Below are 21,062 nucleotides of genomic sequence, written 5' to 3'. Positions count from 1 at the left end.
TTCTTCACTGTATAATCTGTGGTTAGTTTGAAATGTCTCCACTAGTTCTAACCAAATTGTTTTCATGCAGTGCAAGATTATGTTGGGCACCTCAAAAGGTGGACTGTTCATTCCTGTTCCGGGACAATCCTGGAATGATATAATTTGTGCTGGTGTCCTGAATAGTTTCTTCTGGATGCGCAAATTGTCTGGAATTGGATGGGAAAGAAGAAATGATTAAGACTATACGTTCCTCAACTTTATTTATAGTTAAATGCGTAATATTAAAATGCGTTACCCCCACACCCCCTATACGCCTTTATGGCGTGGTGCTATGCACAGGGGAGCACTTTACCTTTTTTTTAATATTAAAATGCTCATTTTACTAAACAATCTGACTGTACATTGGCCCGCTTCTTCTCGATAATACAAGAGTTAGAGAGTTACAAGAAGATGCTGCAAAGATATTTGACTTCACGATAGCGTCGCCGTCTGCTAGCAGCAGTGAATTTCAAATCTCTTCCAATACATAGTAAGCTGTTTACTGTAAACAGTCAATGCTTGGGTGCCCGCACTGTTCAGTCCGCAGTTCTCAATTAAAGTTTCGTCATTGTGAGATAGCAGCTTAGTTCATTATGGCACCGAAAAGTAATTGCAAGATTAATGATATACTTCGAAGTGGATTTCTGTTGTTCTTTTAAGAAGTGTATAGAATATGATAATGTATATGTACATGCACACAACTTTGTCGGGTCCAGCACCCCCCCGCTCTCCAACAAGCTTCCAGTCAGCAATATCCCGGATTTTCACTTATGAAATATAGCAACCCTAATCATACCAAAAGTTGAACCCCATGGCTGTAGAACATTTTGCAAAAAAACGCCCTGCTCTATGTCACGTGGTTTCAGAGTTATGTTTGACTTTAGCAACACCCTGTACTGTGCGTTTCTGCAAGGAATGTCGCGAGAAACAATCGTGAAGTAACTTAGAACCATGAGAAGTGAACTTGAAGCCTGTTGCTGCGTATGAACTGGTCGAGTCTGTCCAAAGAACTTTTCCTTAATCCCCCAACGTGCACTTTACACAGACTGTTTCTCGAAGACAACAATTGGAGGATATGGTTTTCGTTCACATTGTTGCAGAAGCTGAGAGTTAAGGCAATCAGATGCGTCCATTTGCTCTCTTTGGACATCTTGTCTAACAGATCGGCGGTAAGGTTCTGGACATGCGATAATGAAACCACTTCTAGCGTGTCTCGAAAGAGAAGATACTGCCATAGGCTCGTTGGCAAGTCCCCGTCTACCCACAAGTACCTAAGTTCTTTCATATGGTTACCGTTATCATCTGAGAATGGTTGAGGAGGTTCCTCATACTCATCAACCGTCAGTAAGCTCAAGATGGACACTTTCGGACACAGCGATATTGCTGGAAACAGGTGCTCCTGCTTCAACCCGTTCAACTGCAAGTACTTGATTGTGGAACCGTGAGCTTGTAGAATGGCTAACAGGCTGGAGAAGACATCCACAGACTGTTCACTAGCGTGAACGCTCAGTTCCTCAATTTTCGGTAAACTGATGTACGGCAGGAGCACGTCCGAACTTGCCAGAGTGTAGAATGCCCCAATCTTCAGTATCACTGCCTCGGGACAAAGTCTCACCAACATGGCGCTAACAGTTTCCGGAGCGATGTTATCCGGATACGCCTCGCAGTACCAAATGTCTATGTTCTTGAGCTTGTACCGAGGGAGGTCATGTCCGAACATGTAGTGGTAGCTGTGTTCCCGCACGAGGGCAGCACCGAGGAGTGGATGTCGGAGGATGGACAGGTTCGGACATGTCAGCAGGATGGATCTGATGTCGTGGACGTCCAGTGAGAATCTTCGAGAGGTTTCTTTGATGTGGAGTTCTACGAGATGGTCTCTCCTTCCTTCCAGTGAGCGTTCCTGGAGAACTACATTTGGAAACAGGAACGGGTCGCTGGAAAGAGAATGTACTGTTTACCGTCTTATTTCTCTCACATTATATACTATCGGATTAAAAATTAGAGATCCTTGAGTTTGGAGTCCAATCTGTATAAAAATCTGTTTCGGAATGTGAATTGACAATGATAATGGGTTTTAAAAACAGGTCTAAGAAGAACTATCCAATCCTAAGAAGGAGCTACGTAGAACTGTTAGCGAAAAATGCAGCTCGACTAGGACTCGAATCCGGGTCTCTGGCATTTCGTGCCACGTTGACGTTGCCTCTGGCACGGAATGCCAGAGACTCAGGTTCGAGTCCTGGTCGAGCCTGCATTTTTCAATAACAGTTCTACGTAGTGCATCTCCTGTGTGTGCCTAATTTAATAAGAAAACGATGTTTCACAAAATTTAAAACACTGTTTGTTTGTTTTTTCTGTTGTTTTTTTGGCCAATATAGAAAATTTGAAAATTAAGAATTGTACTTAAAAACTTTCTATCTGAACTGTATTGAAATTTCATCACGATCAGACCACAAAGTTTTTTTTTGTTTTTTTCATTTACAGAATTTCAGAGCGATCGTTTGTAAAACACCAATAAACCAGCACTCTTTTGTTCTCAGGACGACAAAAAATCGAAGGCATATTCGGAAAAACAAAATTGGTTACCAGAATTGAATAAGCTAAATTTTGATGTAGCTCGTTTTCATGTAGGTTTATTGGTTATTTATTGGACTCCAAAATCGTGTATCCATAATTTTTAATTCGATAGTAGGCAAACATTTTCAGATAATATTGTTTAAATTTGCTCTAAAATTATCTGACTTCTGTGCTTTTATGGTTGTGTGCAAAGCCAAGGCTTCTGTGTTCGAATCATTGGTAAGACATTCGTTTGTTCTTTTATTAATTTATCCTTGTCGTCAACATAAAGCTACCCTAAACGTGGGAGAATGTGAATATAGAGCACCCCCCCACCACATGCACAATCTCAACCATTGCAGGAGGTGGTGTAATCAGCATCACTCTACAGTCGCCTTTATCACCTGGGTTTCCCCAGGTACCAATTCATTAGAGGCTGGGTGAACCCCAGAACCGCTTCTTGGTGTAACATTACTGGAGAATTTCTAATCCTAAATCACCCAGCCTGGAATTAAACCCGAGTATACCTCGTGATGGGCAGAGGCAGTACCGCCTGGCGTAGAGGTAAGGAAGTCGCCAAGCGAGAGGTCTAGAGTTCAATCGCCGGAGGAAGAACATAGTGGTTCGGACACTACTATACATTTTTGACCCAGTCCCGATTAGTATATATGTGCATAAATTGGGCTTAAACTTCGACGACATTGTGGGAACTTTTTGCCGCTTATTCGAAGAACCAGGTGGAAGCAGTGGGAATTTTTGGCACAGACTTGAACAATCTGGTGGAAGCAATGGGAATTTTTGGCACATACTCGAAGTATAAGGTGCAAGCAGTGGGAATTTCAGGCACAAACTCGAAGAATCTGGTGGAAGCAGTGGGAATTTTTGGCACATACTCGAAGAATCAGGTGGAAGCAGTGGGAATTTCAGGCACATACTCGAAGAATCAGGTGGAAGCAGTGGGAATTTTTGGCACACACTCGAAGAATTAGGTGGAAGCAGTGGGAATTTTTGGCACACACTCGAAGAATCAGGTGGAAGCAGTAGGAGTTTTCGGCACATACTCAAAGAACCAGGTGGAAGCAGTGGGAATTTTTGGCACATACTCGAAGAATCAAGTGGAAGCAGTGGGAATTTCAGGCACATACTCGAAGAATCAGGTGGAAGTAGTGGGAATTTCAGGCACATACTCGAAGAATCGGATGGAAGCAGTGGGATTTTCTGGCACATACCCGAAGAATCGAGTGGAAGCTGTTGGAATTTTTGACATATACTCGAATCTGGTGGAAGCAGTGGGAAGTTTTGGCAAATACTCGAAAAATAGGATGGAAGCAGTGAGAATTTTTGGAACATTTTCAAAGAATCGGGTGCAAGCAGTGGGAATTTTTGGCACATACTCGAAGAATCGGATGGAAGCAGTGGGATTTTCTGGCACATACTCGAAGAATCGAGTGAAAGCTGTTGGAATTTTTGGCATATACTCGAAGAATCTGGTGGAAGCAGTGGGAAGTTTTGGCAAATACTCGAAAAATAGGATGGAAGCAGTGAGAAGTTTTGGAACATTTTCAAAGAATCGGGTGCAAGCAGTGGGAATTTTTGGCACATACTCGAAGAATCGGATGGAAGCAGTGGGATTTTCTGGCACATACTCGAATAATCGATTGGAAGCAGTTGGAATTTTTGGCATATACTCGAAGAATCTGGTGAAAGCAGTGGGAAGTTTTGGCAAATACTCGAAAAATAGGATGGAAGCAGTGAGAATTTTTGGAACATTTTCAAAGAATCGGGTGCAAGCAGTGGGAATTTTTGGCACATAGTCAAAGAATCAGGTGGGAGCAGTGAGAATTTTTTGGCACTTACGCGAAGAAGCCTTTGGAAGCAGTGGGAATTTTGCTGTGCTTACTCAAAAAGGCATGTGGGGCTATGAGCCCACATTTCCCTCCAGACGGGCTCACCGAAGATGTAGAGGCTCTCTTTTAGAATCTGCTGCTCCGTGGAATGGACAACAGCGGCCACTTTCAGAAGGGACTGGATGAGTGCTGTGCTTTGACCTATGAAGTGCATGATGTGGACTTCTCGAATATTCTGAAAAAATAATAAAAACATTGTTACTTCTCAAGTAGTAACCTTACCTACCACGATGGATTAAATAAAGCACTCTTTTGTTCATGTTGTTTCTCTTACTCAGAAACTATTAGAGCTAAAAACATGAAATTTTGTGGACTGAAATATCTAGAAAAGAATAGTTTCAGGACAATTAAATAATCCCGAGAAGTTCCAGTTTGCATATAGTGGTCAAACATTCGATTCTCATGAAGTATCTGAAACTACTAGGCTTACAATATGAAACTTGGTGGAGCGAAAGGACTGCCCCCCCCCCCCCCCATCAGTTTGTCGCCACGGTGACTGAGTACGTTCAGTGATCGACTTGGGGTTCGAGTCTTGGTATTGTATTGATCAGTGAGATGACGAGAAAAAGTGCCCATTGGGTAAGTGAATCTACATATAACTAGTACTTTTTAAGTGTACATAGACCTTAAATTCTTTGTATGAGGGTTATTCGTCTTCTAGTTTACTGATCTTAGAGCATTTAAATGCGTTTTTTAGATAATGTTTCAAGAGAACACCAGACATTTATCCAGGGTTGTTAAAGGTTCAGGAATTTTAAATAAATTCAATTCCGGTCCAGGAGAGAAAATCAGCAAGCGTAAATGGGTTCTGGACCGTAAAGAACCTTTTTATCTGAAAAGTATTTCAATTCTGTCCAGGAACCTTTTTTTCAGGAACAATTATAATACGGTCCAGGAACCTTTTTCAATGTAACAATAAGCAAATTGGACCGAATTTAAATTGTGGAAGAAAAAATGTTCCGGTCCTGCACCGGAACCCAATAGAACCCATTAGAATTTATGGGTTCCCGGACCTTCAAACATGTATTAAGTAGATTAAGTGGTATATGACTCTGACTGATATCTGTGCATTGTGAAAAAGTACAATAAGACAAAGAATTGTTCATCATCAAAGTGACAGATGTTTATTGAAAGGCAGAAAATACAATACAGTTTCTATCTAAATAATAGTCTCGAGTCTGAACTTGTATGCAACTCCAAAGTATTTATAATAATAATAATAATAGCAATGATAATAACAGTAGTAATAGCAATAAATAATAATAGTTTCTATAATTCTGTCCCCGTAAGAAAAAAAATTGCGTGCACCCTTGCTAACAATATTGCATTTATAATAATGGAACTATATTGATTGACAGGCCAATCTCGAATGAGGCTTTGAACGAGAGAAGGGGCCAAGCCACGTGTGGCTTCATCCCTTCTCTCACTCAACAGGCTGCACACTGACATTCCCCACAATCTGACCTGGTCCAATACACGGTTGTAAAGCCAAGCAACGACATTATAGTGTTGCGAAAATGTGAATATAGATGGCAGGTACATGCATTCCACCATATAACTCAATTTCATAGGTGTGTGGCTTGGGCCCTTCTCTCGTTCAACATCTCAATTGTTTCTTTGTGTTTTTGTTAAATTTATCCTATTTTGTAACTGAAACAATGACCAAACTGATGAAGGGAGCACCTGTTCTCCTGAAATGTTACTATCTCTTACCCCATGAAAGTTATTTATTTATTTATTTTTCTTGACTAATTACAATTAATAAATTTTAAATCTGGAGCAATTACCTTACATTTCTCGCACAAATACTCCACAATATCCCGACTCAAGGCTTCATGGTATAAGATGAAGGCTCTTTTAATCCTGGAGGTTAGGAAAATCTTCCAATTGTAGTCGTATACGTTCAGATGCCACAGATTCAAGACTGCGAGTCCCATAAAGTGCTCGACAATAATACCAGCTGTAACAAAATTAACGTTCTTTAAAGAAATAAATATCTTATCTGTCAAGTTTGCATTGTATTGTATTACAACAGAAGCACATTATCAAAACCATATTTTATGCTAAGATTAACTACTCATAGCTACATTGCATTACATTGGAATATGTACCCATCGGCGTCTGAAAGGAAGTGGGGGAGGGGTGAGAGTATACTCAAATATTTCATAATATTCTTCCTTTTGTTTTCAGGCCATCACATTATTTATTATTATTATCTACTTTTCTTATGCGTATTCTTTATCTCATTCCTGTCTCCTTTATTTTACAAAGGCTTTCGGAGTTTGCTTTTAAGCCCATTTTATGCACATGTAGGCTAATCGGGACTGGACCTAGAGGTTTAAAGTGAAGGCCATACACACTGGTTCTTATCCCACTTCAAACAGTAGGTCCAGTCTCGATTGGACTATCAAAAAACAAAAATTATTTTTTTTTCTTTATTTCAATATTTTATGTTAGTAGTTGTATTTACAATACTATAAACTCGAGAAAGGAAGAGCTTCTCTCCAGCAGATTTGCTATACTTAAAACAAGCTCAACATGCCCATATGAGTTTTTTGAGCAAGTGTGGAATCTTGTCTAATTCAAGATTTTTGTAAAAATGCCCTCGGGAATTTTTTAGAAAGGAAGAGCTCTTCAGATTGATTTGCACATACTTACAAAAGTTGCATCAGCCAGATTTTTATCCATAAATTTGTCAAAAATTGATATATTTTTGGCCACACCAGAAATTAAGCTTATAGTATGTTTTTCTGTCAAAATCCCAGGAATCTTGACTTGATATCTATTGGGTTCTGAGACCCAGTGGAGTGTGGTGCATGGTTTTTATTGCCTTGTAATCAGGAGGTTTTTGGGTTTGAGTCCTCATAAAATCTGATGGCAAAATGTTAATATTGTTGTTTTGTAAACAAGGGGCTTTGGGTTCGAGTCCTGATAGATGTGGCACTCCATACGTGAGATTTTGAGAATAATTACTGCTAGTTGATAGCTCCCAGATCTTAAATTTGGTAAAAAAATGTTATACAACAGAGCAAAATTATTCTCTATTAAGAATCACCAGAGTTTTGTTATCTGGGTAAAATATCAGCTCAACAATAAGGGCAAAACTGCCTGATCAATACAATAGAATGGAGGTCAAGTAAACATAATTAATTGTTCCCATGTTCTTTCCAATCTTTTGATCAATCCTATGTTTCTGCCAACTATTAATCATGCTTGCCCGGGAGTTGTATGCCAGCAGATATAATCTACACTGCCTCTTTTCAGAGAGAAATAACATCATCAAAGAGTAATTGCCTTTTTTCTGTATGCCTGAGTGATTATATCTGTTGATATTACCTACACTGTGCCTTTTCCGAGGGAAATTACATGTCATTTGTCATGGAACTCAAAGAGAAATTCTTATCTACACTGTGCCCCCTTTCAGGGACCATTCATCATATTGAGGAAATTTCTTCATGGATATTGTCATGCAAACTGAATTGTATTTAGGCTTGGTCTTGTTGTACACAAGTCTGTAACTTACAGAATAATTATTACAATATTTCTGTATTTCAGCTTTTGGCAGATGTGTTGTGTTTTGGGTAGGTATTTGCTACGAGCAGAGGTGGTATAAAATGGGTAGGTAATATATTTTCTGACGGTAAAGTATTGTTTTATATCCAAAGGGTCTCTGTGCTTGAATCGGGTCTCTAGAACTGCTCTGTGACCCTCTCATTTCTTACGTCATAAACATATGATTTTTCACCTATGAGAATGACGCTACAAATGGTGTCTTCGGGTAAAGCCTCGTGGAATTCACAGATAATTTTAATGTTTGTCCTGTCATTTACCACAACCTGTTTTCTTTTTGAAGTGTTAATTACAAACATGGGTCTCCGTGCTTTGAATTCATCTGGTGCGTAATACAGGTCAGTACTGCCAGTAGTGACACGCTTGAAAGCCGAAAATGCCTCATATAATTTAAGAAAATCATCCTTGGAAATGTCTAAATTGTAATTTTCTCTAGGAAATACCTCATTTCTGCCATTTTTAAGATATATGTTCTTGATGTTGCAGTTATCGAATTTACTTGAATTTTTTTCCTGATTATTGTGTCTTCCAGTCTGAAACAGTACCACTACAAAATCGGGCATGTCAAATTGAATACTGGAGAATGAATTTGTAGCATCAAATTCATAATAAGTACCAGATGCAGGCTTCTGTACGCATTGATATGTATAAAATTGCAGAGGAATCTGTGGATTTTTTAGGATATCAGCTTTGTATTTAAGAGCGTAACTGGCCTCATACTCAACAACAGGGATTCTTAACTCCATAGTCTGAATAATGCATTTGCCCTCATCAGGTAAGGTATTAGGCAGAGCTTCTCCTGTAGAGTTTAATGTGCTGTACCTCATCAAGGCATTATTATCATTTGCAGCTCTTCTAAATGTAATTCTTAACCCACCCTTCCACATAATTTCTTTGTAATCTGAGAAGAATCCTGGCAACAGGCGCATGGGGAACAGCACTGTGTGGTTTTTAGATAATATTTTCTCACCAGCCTCAAATCCACCTATTTGATAGTAAGAAGCTTAGGTTTTGGATAATTTTAATGTGGCCAAAGCTGTGGAGGTAATGCCGGGATAATCTATTCTGTTTATAACAACGCCATGCTTTCTGATCTCAATTTCAGAGAACAGATGCGGCACAAAATTGTCCACCAATCTTATATTCGAATTTGCCGGATAATCTGTACCATCGAGCTTTACAACATCAAATTTGATATATAGATCTGCTCTGTGGGGGTGTATAAAGCCATCCCCTACATCAAGATCAACCTCAATCTCTGTGTTGGGTTGATTTAAATTTGCAAATGTCCTCCTGTTTGGGGGGAATGATTGTAGCTCATAACTCTCAATATTTTCCATTGTATGTATTTTTATTTAAATGTTAATCTCTATGATTGCAGTTGTTGTGGCTCCAGCAAAATCAACTAATTCTTCTTTTTCATTAGTGACCATCAACTCAATGTAATCTATTCTATTATGGCATACAGGAAAATATAATGTTGGGGATGGATTGTAGATGATGGGCTCCATGAATTCGGAATTAGGTTTGAATGTTGCAATGATGCCAGTTTGTTTGTGAGTGCCTATGCCATTTGATTTGGTGATCATACCCTCGGCCACATTACAGTGAATATTCAGAGTCTCTATGGCTAAGAATTTGGGTATATTCATAGCAGTGTGTTTGATTGCTGGTTCAAGTTTTGTGTTGTTCTCAAAGCCTAACAGCTCTCCTATAGTACCCAGATCCACTGTTTCTGTAGCAGATACAATCTCTACTCTGTGAGTGACAGAATTTTGACTTAACACTATACCTCTGGGTAATTGAGCATTTAGAGTGGACAGATTATACTGCCCTGGAGTGATGACAATTTTTTGATCCCCTACTGCAATTGTGTTGTTGTGGTGAGTAATATTAGGTATCAGGTACATGCCGTAAAATGCTCTGAGAGCTATTGTTTTGGGATACACTATGTCATCATGCAATTTGAGTTTCAATATTGAATTTTGGCTGGTGAGATGAAATACCCCCATGATGTTTCAAATACCACAAGGCCTTTTGAAAATTTTCAATTGATGGTTTATTTATTTGAGACATATATCTGAGAACAGATAAACACAAATGTCCGCAATTAACATCTTTGAAGTTTTGAACACGGGCATTATTGTAATAAAGATTAGGTGATTTTAGATATTTTACTAAATTTTCAGGTGGAACACCTCCAAATGAATCAAACACAAATGCCTCATTGTTTAAATATTTAAGATAACAGATCCAGTGAGTGCCCTGATTTTTGTACTCATCCAAATTAACAATGCCACACTCTTTGTTGAGTGGTTGTTCCGGTAAAGAATCAGACATGTACACACCTCTAAAATTTTTGATGCCCAGTGGCTTGATTAAAGCTTCAATATCTTTGTTTGTAAGCGGCTCTTGTTTTTTTTAAACTTATTCATGGCTCTCTTAACACCTTTGCCTTTTTTCTCCATTGCCAGGTTATGGCGCTTCTGCTCATCTAATTCTGCCCTATTCTTTTTGGCATCTATTACTGTTTTTGCTATGGCGGCTGATCCTCCGGCCAAGCTCCCCACAGCCCCGAGAGCAGCTAAGATGGCAGGGATGGTAAATATGAATCCCCCCACATGTGATTTTTTTCTTGATTGCTGTAATTTTTTTAATTGGGGGGTACTAAGCAACAATTTCATACCATGTCCCTTTGCAATACAAGAGCTTTTTTTCTTGCGCTGCTTTTTGGTCAAAAGACTGTCAATAGGCCCAAGAGATTTGAGACCTGCATAAGGTATTTGATACATAACACCCTTGGCCTTCATTGTAGGTTTATTATATACATATTCACAGCCCCCACCCCAGTTTTTGTTTGGTGCTCATAGCTATGGTGGTCCCCAATGCTGATATTCTCTTACTCAAAGAAGCATCTTTGCTTACAAATCTACCAAATGCAGCCTCTTCTAATTTCTTGTCTGCAACATGTCTCTTGTCAAGATCAGAATGTGTGTTGTATGCTATGTCATGGTCTCTACAAGCAGCATCTAGGGGATTAACACCAGGATCGCCTCTGTTTAATCTATGCTCCAATTTTGTGCCTGGACCACAATACTGATAGCCTGGAATGTGTAGTTCAAATGGCAACTTGTTTATAATGTCATTAACCAGTCCCCGACCCTCAGAAATATTCCAAAATTTGGGTGGTAGAGTATTAATAATTTTTATAAGATATCCAATCCCCTTAGGGTCATTCACTATAAAATTAGACAATTTTGTGCTTATCATGTCCATAATTCCAACCTTTTCATTGTAAAAATTGTGGTTCCCAGCATTTTCCTCCCCAGCTATTACCAATAACCTATCTACAAGTTTCCTGACATCATCAACCCACACAAATTCTTTAGGCAGGGTGTTGTATTGTTTGATTCCACTGCCTGTCTTGATCTGTGACCATATGGGCTTGATTAAGTTGTTGTATTTTGCCCCACTGCTAGACTTGACTCTTTTTTGTGTGGGATCATTGTTCTGGTATAGAGCATCTGATTTTATTAATATTTCTTTGTAATATTCATAATCTTGATCTGTATAGCTGCCAGGCCTTTTCCTAGTCATCAGTTCCCACAACCCAGGTGTGCCGGTGTACTTAACAAAAGCACCTTTTTCTCCGAGACGAGATTCTGAATATACAATTATATCATCTCCCATAAATGTTACTCTGAAATTGCCAATTCTATGTATGATGCTCCCATCAAGCTCTGTGTCAGCATATAAGCCAAACACCTCATCTTTGTTGTCTTTAGGTGTGCTTAAATATTTTTGAGCAAGAAGACCCAATTCAATAGGATCCTGAGTAGCTTCAATTCTTCGAGGAGCAATAGGACTAGGTGTATGAATACTGGAAAGTGGGGTGAATGGATAATCTAATATGTTCCTTGCAGCTACAGGTACAAGCTCTGTGATCAAATCTTGATTTTGCTCTGTAACAGTTTTGATATTCTTACCTAAATTATTAATAGCATCAATTACAGGCTGTTCTGTTTGTTTGTGTTTTTCATAAATTCCCCGGTTCTCTGATTTCCATCCCTTAAATCTTTTTACAAGATAATCTCTTAATTTAAGATCATCAATGATTGGCCTTTTCATGTTTATTTATATACGTTTCAACGTCTAGAAAATCGTTGATTTTATTTCTGTATTTGCCACTACTGGGTGTTCTTGTCATATCAATTGTGACAAAGCCATAACTGTCCTGGTTCCAGCACCTGCTGCAAAACTTGGAAAAATCATTGTAGCTCAAGTCCCCACCTACATATTCATCATGTATGTGTTTGAGGTTGGTATGATCTTGATGAAACACACATATAAAATTGCTGTTGTCTCGGATCAGTTGCTTCGGTATTTTTGAAAAGTCTGTGCCAGGTAGAAACAATCAATGTTTCTGTGTCGGCCCTGTGTAAAGAAATTTCTAACCTTGTTTTGATTATCCAGTATAACGTCATCAAACACAACAACAGAATTATCGAGACATTCATGAAGTGGCTTAACATCTGATTCAAAAGTGGCTATATCCAATCCATCATATAGCTTCATCAGCTGCTGATATTTTAATTGTTCCAAGCTCTTAGAGAAAACATACAAGTGCCTGTTTTTCCAGTCTAACCAGTTGGGTGCCAATAAAAAATTATCAACCATTAGTGTAGTTTTACCACAAGCAGATGGCCCAACAATAAGACACCTAATATTATCAGGCAGCAACTTGCCATTTCTTTTATTCTGCTGTTCAGGTTCTGGCAGCCTTTTTATAACATCCCAGGTGTTCATATTATCACTTTGTCTGCATCGATCCAGCTGTTTTCCGGATGACCCAGCCATTTGACAAGTAACTTGTTGCCTTTTCTGCGGATAATTTTTTCTATGAGATATGTGTCAGGCTGTTTAGTTTTGCTGAGCTCTTGTTCATAGAATCGGCCTTTGAGAATTTCTCCTCGGTGATCTTTTATTATATATGTGTTAAGGGTCCCGGGTTTAACTTGAACCACTGTAAATAATTCGGTGCTCCAGTTTCTCGTAAAGCCTCTTTTGAATAAGTGCTTATATTTGCTGATTCTTACTTGATCGCCCACCCTGTATTTGGCCCTTCTTGTTGTTGGCTGGTATCTAGGATAATAAACAGTGCTGATCAATTTTTGCTCATCAGATGAAGTTACTTCAGAGGGTTTCATGTTGATTGTGGAATGGACAGAGTTGTTATATTTATGTAGAAGTTCTGGAAGAATATTAATCCATTTATAATTACCTTGCAGTGTAAATTGTTTATACATAAGATTTTTTAAGGTTCTGTTGAATCTCTCTACAATTGAGGCTTTGAGATCACTGTAACTCGAGTAATGTTTTATTGCCTGGCTTTTAATAAATTGTTGAAACACTGAATTATAAAATTCTTTGCCATTATCTGTTTGCAAATAGCGCGGGGATCTTCCACTGTGATTGATGATTGTCCAGATGGCTTCTGTAACACATTTTCCAGTCTTGGATTTGAGTGGCAGAGCCCAGGCAAATTTTGAAAATGTATCTATTACAGTAAGTAGATACTTGTAGCCCTTGTTGATTTTGTCTAAATTTTTCAGCTGTCCACTTGACAACTCAATCAAGTCGCTCTGCCATAAATCATCTATGCCCTTTGTGACTACTGGGAGTCTCTTAAAATTATGTCTGGCCTGTCTGTGTAATTCATCAACAATAATTTGTCTAGACATAATATGAAAACAAGAATATTGCAACTATGGGGTGTTCAGCAGCTGATACTGCAGGATTTTCTAAATATAATTTGTCCCCTATTTGTATTTTAAATTCCAAAGTGCCATCATCTTCAGCATAGGCTGTTTCTAATGTATTGGGATCTGTAAAATCCTCCAACTCTACACTGGTGATTTTTGGTTTGTTGTCAGCATTTGTTATTGATAAGGTTGGGTAGTGATGTGCCTGTGGCTGAAGCCAATATTTGATCTTGATTGGTCTCAATGTGCCTCCAACAAAAAACTGGTAATAAAATTGTGCAGGGGACAGCATATATATTTTGCCACCTGGTGTAAATGGTGAATCATATTCTTTGTTGGGAATGCTGTACAATTCAAGAATTACTGTATGTTTTGGATTCTCGATTATGCCTGTTATTTCTTTTTCTGCTGTGAGCAATCTGCTTGTTACAGATTCAAGGTGCTCATTGATGGTCCTAACAACATCATCATGGCCTGGCTTGATTTTTACGTCCACAGCAAGTCTCTTGTATTGTTGCACAATCTCTTGAAGCTGGGTGGCAAAAACAGACAGAGCATTTGCTTGATTGGATTCCATGGTTCCTAGCTGTTGCTTGATATTAGCTACAATTTGTTGCAAATTTTCAACAACTGCCAATTTTGAATTTTGAGCAGTAAGATCATGGACCTGTCTTCTGATATCCTCAAACAGGGCATGCAGTTCATTAATATGTTGATTGGTTGGTAGAGTGGCCACTGTCTGAGTGAGATGTTTGATCTCTGTCTGGATATTCTTGATATCTTCTGATTTCAATATCCTATTCACAGCTCTCTTAATATTTTTAAGTTCCTGTGATGTGGGAAGATTTGATACTGTATTTTGCAAAGATTCAAGTGCCAATTTCACATTGTTTAATTCAGAAGCATCAGCCACATTTTGCATAGCATTTTGGAGCAGGGCTATATCTGCCTGAGTGGGTGTGGATTGTTGTAAAATTTCAAGTTTTGTTTGGATATCATCGATCAAGTGATGAAAATGAGATAGCTCAGATTCAGTGTTGAGGTTTTCAAACTTTGTGATCTGTTGCTGGACACTGACAAGTGTGTCTACAATACCGGGCAGGCGAGATTCTAGTACATTTGCCAAATCACTTTGCACTGCTGCTATTGTACCTTCAAGATGGGTTATGGTACTTTGAATTTTTCCAAAATCTTCATATGTTTCAAGTTGCAGCTTAATGTTGGCAACACTCCGAGTTATTGCACTCAAAGCATCAGAAGATGGCAAATTGTTCATAAAATTTTCAAGTGTCTCAATTTTTTCTTTAACCTCGGCTATGGCATTGTGCAGAGGATCCAGATTAGGTATCTGGAGTGATTGAATCTGTTCCTTTAGAGTGGAAATCACTAGATCAAAATCTTCTTGTGATTTTATGCTTTTGACAATTGTTTGGAGCTGTGCCTGGACATTATTTATTTGCTCTTCCAATTGTTGTTTCAATTGCTCAGAGTTGGTGGCCTGGGTCTTAAATTTGGCTTGAAGAGCTGCTACAGCTTCTTCTAAACTTTGAAAATTATCTAATGTTGCCAGATCAGTATATTTCTGAAGCAATAATTTGAGTTCAGAATCAATTTTAAGAAGAGGGTCCATGCATTGTGATTGTAAATTTGTAATTTCTAGTTGAAGACTGGCATTGAGTGTGGTCTGTAAAGCTTGTAAATCACTTCTCAATTTCTTGACTCTGACATCAAGCATCAGAATCTCATCACTGTGATCTTCATGTCTTGTATGGCCGAATATATCATTAGGCATTTTTGTTTTAATGGTTATTTATTATAGAGTATCTGATTCTTAATTCTATAAAAAAGGGTATGAGCTTGTCATATGATCCAGGGACCTCAATATATAAGCAGTCACCAGCAGAAACAGTATATACAGTGCCAGAAATCATGTTTGAGTGTTTAATTCTATAAATATTTCTCCCTACTGAAATCTTGACATCACCCTCAGGGGTTGTAATAAATTGCAATTGCCCACCTACAGGTAATTGGTAATGATTTAAATTATTGTTAAATATGTACAATGTTTTGCCCGTTTCATCATTATTATCTGTAAATATGCTGTTCAGATGAATAATTAACAAGCCACTCAGTTTAGACAGCATATCAGGAGAGGGTTGTGGTGTGGGCAGCTCCATAATAGCCTGTTTTTTGAACCCAAATAAGTTCATAGGCATGTTTATTTATTTCAAATCATGCTCTGTAATTGGGCATTGTTTCCCATTTTTCAAATCACAATGACCCCATGGTAGAGTATGTATGCAACATGATAAAATGCATCTCTTATCATCATGTGGGTCCAGGGTCACTTTTCTTACAATATTGCTAGTCAGCAAGTGATCCTCACTCTGAATTCTATTTTCTGATGTTCTGATTGAATTCTGGGATTTGATGCAATTTTCATAATCTTCAAATTCAAGATCTTTGTCAACAGTCACTCTGCCAATACCCTTGGCCTTTTTGACAACAGCACTACATGTTTTAAAACTGTACATCTTGGCACTTAACCCAGCAAATTTCACAATAACATCTCCAAGTGTCTCATCTTTTAACTTGCCAGGCACCTTTTTGTTGTGGTGGTGTTGAATCTTTGTATGTTCACTGGTATCAAAGTATTGAAACAATTCAGGCTGTGCAATATCTTGATAAACATCTTCTGTTTGAATATCAAGAATAAAACTATCCGTGTCCATGTACAATAATTTTACACGATCACCATAAAAAGGTTTCAGCACATCATAATACAATATTAACATATGTAATTTGGACAATTCCAATATCACAGCCCCTACGTAAATAGGTTTATCAAATTTGATCTTTGTTTTCATCATGTTGAAAAGTGCCATGTGCTCATCATAAATTCTTCTGTAATTGAAATTAGGCTTTGCAACCAATTTTTTGCTCAGGCTAGGGTCAGTAATTATTTTAACATCGGTATGTTTTCTGACATTTTCAATAGTTTTGCCATACACTGAATTCACCATCAATTTAAACAAGCCCTTATCAAATTGGCTCTTTGCAGATGTTCGAAGCTCTGTATTTGTATCAATGTATGGTTTCAACCATTCTGAGTGCCTGAACCTCAAAACTTTTCTAACTTTGGTTACTTGAACACCATGTTTCATCAGGAACTGGAGGTTTTTGTAATATGTCACATATCCCTGTTTCGGCTCTAGAGTCATCATGAGCTTCTTCTGTTTAGAGCCAGGTGAGCACTGAACCTCGGGAATTGGGGGCAGATCAGATAATTTGTTGTGTAAATCATCAGGAATTGTCAGATCAACCTCTAAGATGAGGCCATATTCACTGTCATCAAAGTCCTGAAGATTCTCAATATTGAAATCTTCAACCCATTCAAGCTCTGCATATGGCAGTTTTTGCATCATGGCATGACCATAGAGGCTGTTTGCATCTACATACGTTATATAATTTGATGGCCGTGCTGGATCATAATCAGGCATATATTTGTTATTTGCTCTGGCATATCTCTGAGAACATTGCACCATCCCTCCTCTTATACCTTTCTCCATAAACAGATACATATCTTGATCGTGGATCAGATCCAATTGCATTTTGGTATTGAAAAACATTGCAGACCATGCTAGGCCCGGAGCACTGTAAAAATATATTGGGTCCAGTTTATAATTTTGCATTGAAGATTTTCTGAATGCCTGCAATATATCAGCTAAGAGGGTGACATCAAGTTTCAAATATGCCATGTGATAATCACCAAATGTCTTGCATTTTAAATTGTTCCACATCAATTGGGCATGGTGATAATCATCATCAGTGATTCCAGATCCTCTGATTTTGCTGTAAAACTCTTCTTGTGGTGGCAGGGAACACTCATCAAATTTAGAAAAATCTGTAACATAGTCATATGGATATACACCCTTCCGCCTAATTAATTTCAGGTCCTGATTTGGAAACAAGGCACTTGTGATTTTGAATTGATCATCAGGTAATTGATTTGCCAGTGTAGCCAGGCCAGCAGATAAAAATCTGTAAGAATCAAGAAATCTTATGTGAATAGGAACACCACTAACTTTAATTATCTTGCTAATAGATATATATTTTTCATCATTTTCAGCTAAAATATTTAAATTCTGCTTGTCAAACCCCTCGTATCTGATCAGATGATGGAAATCATAATTGGATGCTCCATGGCAAAATATGGGGACAAATCTTGGTCTCTTGATCTTAATATTACAGCTATTACACAGGGCCATTAAGAATTTACCATCTGTATGAGAATGGTGTTTCACCTTGATATTTGCATCTGAAAATTCAGAATCACATACCGGGCATTTTTCTGCATTGTTGAAATCTTCAATCTGTTCCTCTGTTAAAGGCAACATGGGTTTTGATTTTAATAAGATGTTATATGCTATGTCACGGCACTCATTTTCTATTCTATGTGCAAATATTTTGATGGCATCTGGTCCCATGTATGAATATTCTTTACTAACAACACCATCCTGTACAACCACATAACAAAAACTGGAAGGTTCATGTAGCTGGTATGGTGTAATTGAAGATTCTTCGGGATCTGGGCTACAGAATGCAAGGGGTTTGAGATTTGATTCAAAATCACAGACTATATATGCTGGGTGTTCCAACAAGGCTTCAAATTTTTTGAATTTGGCATTTTCACTTGGGTTAGGCATAAGCATATGAACAGGTTTATGATTGCCACAGTATTTCAGATGCTCAATTAACTTGTTTTTAGCAATTTCTGCATTCACTTCCCGAACCCCCTTCACCATTTTTTGACCATCAAATACAGATAAACATCTTCTGCACAACTTGAATATTGTATGAGTTTTGTCTAGTTGTGTTCTCACTAAAGCTTCAAGATTATGTATCAGAGTGTAATGATATGTGCCATCCTTTTCAATTAAGAGCAGATCAATCGGAATTGCAGAATCATCATCAAGTGTACTGATTCTGAGAGGATCTATCAAGCAATTGCCAGTGGAACAAGTAAATACATTAATAGATAATTGCTTGCCATTGATGTGCCTGGCCCTTTTTTCAAATTTATCAATATTCTGAACAGACATTGGATATTCTAAACCCTCTATTGCATCGTCAAAATCATGTTCATGTTGTTTGTAATAACTTATTCTCTGAGGATTTCTTAAAACTGGATACAAAGCAGCTAATATACACCACAGAAAACATTTCTGGTCGGTATTTTCTATATTAACCACGGCTCTTCTGTTTTTAATATTAGCAGGTAATGGCACATAAGTGGAACCTTGTAATGGGCTGAATTCAGAAATATTAACATATAACTTGTGTGATGAACCGCATAGGCTCCATCCGGACTCTTTTGCCGCAAATTCAGAGTGTTTAATATTCAATTGATCTATCAAATTGCCTATTATTGTGTCTAAATTTGCATTTGAATATACCGGTACAGTTTCTGTTATGTGGGGATGTGTAAATTTTGTGCCATTTGGTTTCTTATATTGTACAAACAATTTGAGGGACAGCTTATAAGAGCCATTTTGTGCATTTAGAATTGCCTGCACTTTAGGATTTACACTGTTCAAGAAATTCTCAATGCCACATCTTGGCTCTGATACAAACCGGTGATCCCTTAATTGGCCGTTAAAACTGCTACGGATGGGTTCATAGCGTGGCTGCTTTGCTGCTCTGGCATTAAGAGGTGCTTCGTGCCTTCTTTTCAGACCAGATGTAGATGGCTGTGTTGATGATTGTGCAGAGCAAGTATTTTTATGTGTATATGTAAAATATTCCATGTTATATTTTCTATTGCATTTGGGGCAAATTTTTGTGGGAGTTCTGTATTTGTCTGGATTACAAATCTTTTGGTGTCTGGCCCAATTAGAGCTAAATATATTTTTATTGCACTGATTACAATATTTTTGATTCGGCATTTTTGCTGTTGTTTATTATATACAATTTCCTGGGTTTCAATTCAAAACTTTATACTGAATAAAAAATATCAGTTGGGTTCAGCACTGTGCTTTGTATATGTGTGTATATGTGTAGGTGTGTATACACTTAATATTTTTGGCTTTGGTATTTATATAAAATTTCCTGGGTTTTAAATCTAATCTTTATGCTTATTATGACAGGTTGTAAAGCCAATAGCTTACAAGTGGAATATTCATTCACACTGCCATTCCGCAAATGCCTGCACGGACATGCATGTATAGAATGGCAATGACCTTGTTATGTATTAATTTTTGTATAACAGGCTGGGACAAATATAAGCTTGACTCTAAATATGAGTGGATTACAACAAATATCAGATTTTATAATGTTCAATTAAACCAAACAGGCCTGTAAGTATGAGAAGCACTGTATCAACACATCTGTTCCCCTCAGTCACTCTCACATAACTGGCTGATGCAATAATCGGGAATTTCTGTAAATACTGGCGCTGAGGAAAAAAATCAATACTACCGTCTCGGGAATTCCACACACTGACACAGAGAGGAAACATGCAAGCACGGAGCAATTCTAGAAGAGGGCTCTACATATTACATTGTTTTAATATTAGATAAGCAAATTGAATGGTATCCAATTAAACTTAAACCAGAAGTAAATATGTATGTGTATAAGCTTAATTTCTGGTGTGGCCAAAAATATATCAATTTTTGACAAATTTATGGATAAAAATCTGGCTGATGCAACTTTTGTAAGTATGTGCAAATCAATCTGAAGAGCTCTTCCTTTCTGAAAAATTCCCGAGGGCATTTTTACAAAAATCTTGAATTAGACAAGATTCCACACTTGCTCAAAAAACTCATATGGGCATGTTGAGCTTGTTTTAAGTATAGCAAATCTGCTGGAGAGAAGCTCTTCCTTTCTCGAGTTTATAGTATTGTAAATACAACTACTTATGTTCCTACCGTACGACAAAAGAAGCATTGGAAAAGATTTGAATTCGAACATGCGTCAGGTTCGTTCCAAACATAACAGGGATCGAGTACAACTCCATGTGGAGAACACGAGACATTACGTCCGATAATGTTCATCTCATATTTCTCCTTGGCATCACTGCTCAATCTACAGAGATGTATACCCTTGATCGTTATATAACCCGCAGAATTGTAATGTTTGTTGGGTTGTCTATGCACAAGGCGTTTGGTGGTCAAACATCGAGGGCTTACTGTAATGCTCTTTCAGTGGGTCTTGCTCATCGCACGTAAACCAGATACCTTTTTTGTTAAAG

The 21,062-nt window shown here is 37.9% G+C and overlaps 1 protein-coding gene across 1 annotated transcript in view; it reads right to left on the bottom strand.

Moving 5' to 3' along the window:
• Positions 1-384: 384 nt before the first annotated feature.
• LOC145996464 (uncharacterized) overlaps positions 385-21,062 on the bottom strand; it is a 28,498-nt gene continuing 7,820 nt past the window's right edge. Inside the window, exons 3-5 of the mRNA XM_083132954.1 lie at positions 6,269-6,441; positions 4,475-4,656; positions 385-1,955 (exon numbers count right to left, since the gene is read on the bottom strand). Of these exons, the coding sequence (XP_082989080.1) occupies positions 965-1,955; positions 4,475-4,656; positions 6,269-6,441 (1,346 nt within the window). The 3' untranslated portion in view covers positions 385-964. The remainder of the gene's footprint in view (positions 1,956-4,474; positions 4,657-6,268; positions 6,442-21,062) is intronic.

Source organism: Lepisma saccharinum, chromosome 12 (genome assembly GCF_977018435.1).
Source record: "Lepisma saccharinum chromosome 12, izLepSacc3.1, whole genome shotgun sequence".
NCBI classification, from domain to species: Eukaryota; Metazoa; Arthropoda; class Insecta; order Zygentoma; family Lepismatidae; genus Lepisma; species Lepisma saccharinum.
The sequence above is the reverse complement of the archived record's forward strand: the minus strand, read 5'-3'. Positions and strand labels throughout refer to the sequence as shown.